Source organism: Neomonachus schauinslandi, chromosome 8 (genome assembly GCF_002201575.2).
Source record: "Neomonachus schauinslandi chromosome 8, ASM220157v2, whole genome shotgun sequence".
NCBI classification, from domain to species: Eukaryota; Metazoa; Chordata; class Mammalia; order Carnivora; family Phocidae; genus Neomonachus; species Neomonachus schauinslandi.
In genome coordinates this window covers 133,932,913-133,937,492 of record NC_058410.1, presented here as the reverse complement: position 1 = coordinate 133,937,492, position 4,580 = coordinate 133,932,913, and the positions used below count along the sequence as shown (strand labels likewise).

The following is a 4,580-nucleotide window of genomic DNA, read 5'->3' as shown; positions in this document are numbered from 1 at the left end:
CCGGCAGCCCGCCCCCTACAGGCCGCGCGCGCGCGCGCCCGCCCGGCCCCGACCCAGCCCGCCGCGACCCCCGCGCGCCCTCCCCTCGGCTGCCGGCTCGAGCACGTCGGAAACACGGGCTCCGCTCCGCTCCCCCGGCGTCAACTCGTGCTCTGCCTCCCGCGGCCGCCGCCAGCCACGGGGCTTGCGGCCGGACGCCCCAACTCGACACAATCCACTGACCGCCAGCAACAAAAAAATCCCACCCCACACCAATCTCCAACTTAGCGAGGTCTGGGATGGGGGTCGGGGGGAGGGGTGGGGGCGGCGGAGGCGGTTCTTGTCCAAGTTCTACCCCATTTGCTTTGTGGCTTCACCCGGATCGGACGTGCCCCGGGAAGGCGTCCACGCTCCAAGGCAAGGTTGTCTCCATGCAGTTTCTACAGCCCGAGTTTAAACTAGTCCTTTGCATTCTACCCAGCCCTCTGCAATGCGGATGTATTTTAATTCTTAAATTCTTTAGGGAACAGCTTTTTTAAGTTGAGCTTGATTATTTAACCTTGCATTTCTTTCATAGTTGAAGTTTACGTGCCTAGATTAGAATCAGCCCTCTGGAAGAGGCATTCGGCTTTTTCATTAAACGTATTTTTCTTTACAAAAACCAGTGCCCCGAAGGTCATCTCCCATTACACACGTCACATTGCTCAAAAAGGGAAAATATTAACACCAATTTGTCGACTCGAGTTAAATAAAACTTTCTTATAACGTTGCATTATTCCTAGTGTATGTTCATTTGGGTTTTTAAAAAAAAAATTGGGTTCTCTGGTTTAAAGCATGCAGCTAATCACCGATCACTCGAGTGCATATTTGGTTAATCCTCCGTTCCCCTCTACCCTCCCTCCCCCCAAACTTAAAAAAAAAAAAAAAGCCATACACAAAACAAAAACACTCCCCATGCCAATCAAAACGTAGCTGTACTATGCACAAAACAAATTTAACTATTCCAAGCCATTTAAATCTCTGAATAATCACCCAATTTCAGAAGCCCACTTAACAGGGAGAATTTATTTGTAGTCACTTACACATGTATTCACGTACCTACTTAAAAACATTAGCTATATTGTATGTGTTTTCCCCCTAAAACTGGAAACCATGAATTTTTAAACAAAACCAGTTCCATTATTAAAGTCAATCCCAACAAATGCATTCGCTGTAACATGATTCCCAACTGATTTACGTTGCGAACCAAATAAGCCAAAACGACCACATACATTAAATTTGATATGCCAGTGCAGGGAACAAGATCGCCATAATCGGACCCTCGATTGCAACTTAAAGGGCTTCCAACACACACGGGTTACACGATTTTCCAAATAACATTAATAATAATAACACAAGCTCATTTGCATGCAAAGTGCAATATGGGGCCAAATCCGCCCGAGAATGCAGTTTAGTTACATTACCGCAGCCCCCACCCGCCCCCCAAGCCCCACCAAAATCCCTAGCCTTTCATCTAAAACTAGATTATGGTTGTGTCATTCGAGGTCAATTTATTCACTTGAGGTATCGCTACACCAATCTGTTTTTTCATCCAAACTAGGCAGACACGACTTTGCCTGAAAAGCCCTCTTTCAGAAAAGAAAGAAACAGCCTTATCGGACGCTGTGTTTAAAACCCTTCAGCTGCAGAATTATCTATAAACTTGACATTCACAGCCATTGCTTAAAACTGCAAGTCAAAGGATGTGTTGTTAAGAGCACTTACGTATTTCTTCTGAATGATATTCCTCTTGGGTCTTTCCTTGCTCATTCTGAGATCCAAATGCTGATTGCAAAAGGGGACAATTGCTTCATGAATTTAAAGCCGTCAGAAATTTGCAAAAAAATATCCTGGTGGTTTTTATTGTTGTTGGTGGTGGTTGATCTTGTAATCCGACTTTTCTTCCTCTTCCCCCAAAGCCCGATTCGCCTTGAAATAAATCCGAAATTGGGAAGGAGAAAAAAAAAAAAAAAAAGAGCCAAAGACGAACGAAGCAAACAACAACAAAAAAAATTCACTTTAGTAAAACACTCATAATGGAAAATTTCCCCCGAAACACACACACACACAAAAAAAAACCGACGCCCTTCACTCCCCCCCCTTTTTCCTCCAAAAACTACATCAGCGAAACGTGAAGGTCCTTAGTGTCTGATCTGTAGTTACATCTTGGAAAAGAAAAGGGAAAGATAAATAAAAAATGTTGGAAGTCACGTTTGTGCTGCAGCAGCAGCGCGAGCAGAAGAGTCAACTCCAGCGGCGGCGGCGGCGGCGGCAGCACCACAGCGAGGGCTCGCCGAGTCTCTTTTTTCCAAGCCCCCTAACCAATGAGAGAGAGGCTATCCAGCCCAACTTTAAATGGACTCTGCTTTTATACAAGTTAGGGCTCCTCGGGTAATTCCCCGACGGACGCTAGCCGAAAACTCCCACAGCTGAGCCACCAGGCGCCCGCCTACTCCGGCGCCGACCGATCCCGGCCCAGTCCGGAGGACCCCCGCAGCCCCGTCGACTAGACACCCGAGAAGCTTCGACGAACCCTTCCCGGGCAAACCCTCAGGCATCGCTCCCACGCCGAGCCTAGGAGTGGAATTGAGAGAGGCTCCCTAGCCCAATGCATGGCACGCTCGGTCGCTCCACCTCACCCCCTTTCCCCAGCTTGCCGCTCACCCCACAGCCGCCACACGCCAGCCCCCGCCACTGCCCTCGCGTCTACCTGCAGCCGGGCTGCTAGATACCAGTGCCCCAAGACGCCCGGCCCCGGGGAGAGCCGCCTATTCCCGGGGCACCTTAGAATGGTCCCCTTGATCTTCTGGAAGTTGTAGTCCCCCGACTACAAAATGGCTATGGCCACGGGAGCTGGGAACTACAATTCCCAGCCTGCCCCGCAAAGTCTGTCACTCAACTCCCCTCCCTCCTCCTCGCCCCCTCCCCCTCACCGGCCCTGCCAACAAACGCTTGGATGTGTCCCGCGTGTGACACTGCTAGAGGCTGGCTCGGGATTGGTCCGCAGAGCGTGTGGTCCGCGAGCGAGGAACTCCCCACGCCGGCCCGCCCCCGCCCCCGCCCCCGGGCCCCGGCCCCCCTCCCCCGGCGGCGCCCCGCCCCCACCCGCGGCGCGAACCGCCTGTGGAATCGAGGAATCGCGCGCGCGCCGGCCCGAGCCGAGCGGCGGGGGGGGACGCGGGGCTTCCTGGGGGAAGGCCTCGGAGCGTGGCGGCGCGGGGGGCGGTGTCGGCGAGGGGTTGGAGCCCGTCCTAAGGAAAACTGGGCCACGCACCAAGAGGAATCCTCGGTGCGAACTAGTTGATCGGCGGCGCCTGCTGCCTGTGCCGCGCAGCCGGTGTCAGCTCAGGACACCGCCTCGCGTCTTCGCACACGGCGTGCTGCGGCCGGCCCGGGGTAGGCTGAGGTCACCTCGGCCGGCGCCCCGCAGCCGCACGCGCTGGAAGGCCACCTCCTGGCGCGGCACGCGGCCCGCCGGCCGAGCCGGGCGTCGGGGGTGGCCGGGAAGGGCACCCCGGGCGGCCGCCTCCGGCGAGAGATAAACCCGTCCGGGGACGTCCGGCTCGAGCTCTGCCCGCAGAGGGGTGCCTGGCGCCGGGGGGGGTGCCCGCGGGCGAGCGAGGCTGACGCGCGGAGCTGCAAAAGGAGTGGAATGTGGAGACCGAGCCGCACTGCCATGCGAACTGCAGGGAAGCATCTGGAACGCGAGTGCCGGGAATCTGCCCCGCGCGGGCCACGGGGGAGCCGCCTTCTACCTGCCTCTGCCCCCTGTAGTGGTTACTGCATCGCTGACGGGAAGGAGGGAGTAAGGCCCGGCTCGGACTCCTCGGGCCTTCGCCTTCTTAATAACTTCGTGAAGTCTTACGCAGCCATTCTGCATCATAAATTTACTTGTTTTAACTGTGGCTGCGGAGAAGCAATGTTTTAAATTATCTCCTCTCCGGCTCCCCTCTGGGTAAATGAGAAGTGGGGTCGCTCACACTGCCTCGTGCTCACTGCTGTACGTCTTACTCTCCTTCCCATCCCGTGGATCCTCCTCCCCCGCGGGTTGCACAATGGTTAGATTTTTATGGGCAGCAGTGTTTCGGGAGGTAACCGTGGTCTAGCAAGGTCTCCGAAACTGGTGGTAAGAGACCTGGATTCAAATCAAGCCGTAGCCCTTGCTGAAAGGCAGCCGGTGCCTTCTCCGAGCTTGTCCTTGGCCTCGTCCACAGATGACCAGACCGTGAGGGGAGGATTATGTAATAACAGTAACCTAGTTAAGAACCGGCCACGGTAATAGGAAGCTTTCAGTAAAGGAGAGAAAATGCCTTTTTCAAAAGGCTTTTTAATTATTACTCTACCTTTTTAAAAAATCTGAATGCCTTCTAAAAAGGAACAATTTTGTCTTACATTCATTTCACAGTCAGAAAAATAAATGGCCTTCTGTGCCTCGATATTGCAAAACTTGTTTGTCGGTGCCATTTGCCGGGGAGGACTCTGCAGAACAGACTCCACTTTTCAGGATTGGCCACCCAAGTGACTTTATGGTTAGGTTACAACGAGGTGTTTTCAAAAGATTT

General features: G+C 53.7%; 1 protein-coding gene across 2 annotated transcripts in view; it reads right to left on the bottom strand.

Moving 5' to 3' along the window:
- JARID2 (jumonji and AT-rich interaction domain containing 2) overlaps positions 1-1,959 on the bottom strand; it is a 253,505-nt gene extending 251,546 nt beyond the window's left edge. The window contains exon 1 of one of the 2 annotated variants that reach the window (XM_021697158.2): positions 1,744-1,959. In XM_021697158.2, coding sequence (XP_021552833.1) covers positions 1,744-1,788 — 45 coding nt within the window. In that variant the 5' untranslated portion in view covers positions 1,789-1,959. The remainder of the gene's footprint in view (positions 1-1,743) is intronic. The other variant, XM_021697161.2, reaches the window with a different exon arrangement.
- Positions 1,960-4,580: the final 2,621 nt, after the last annotated feature.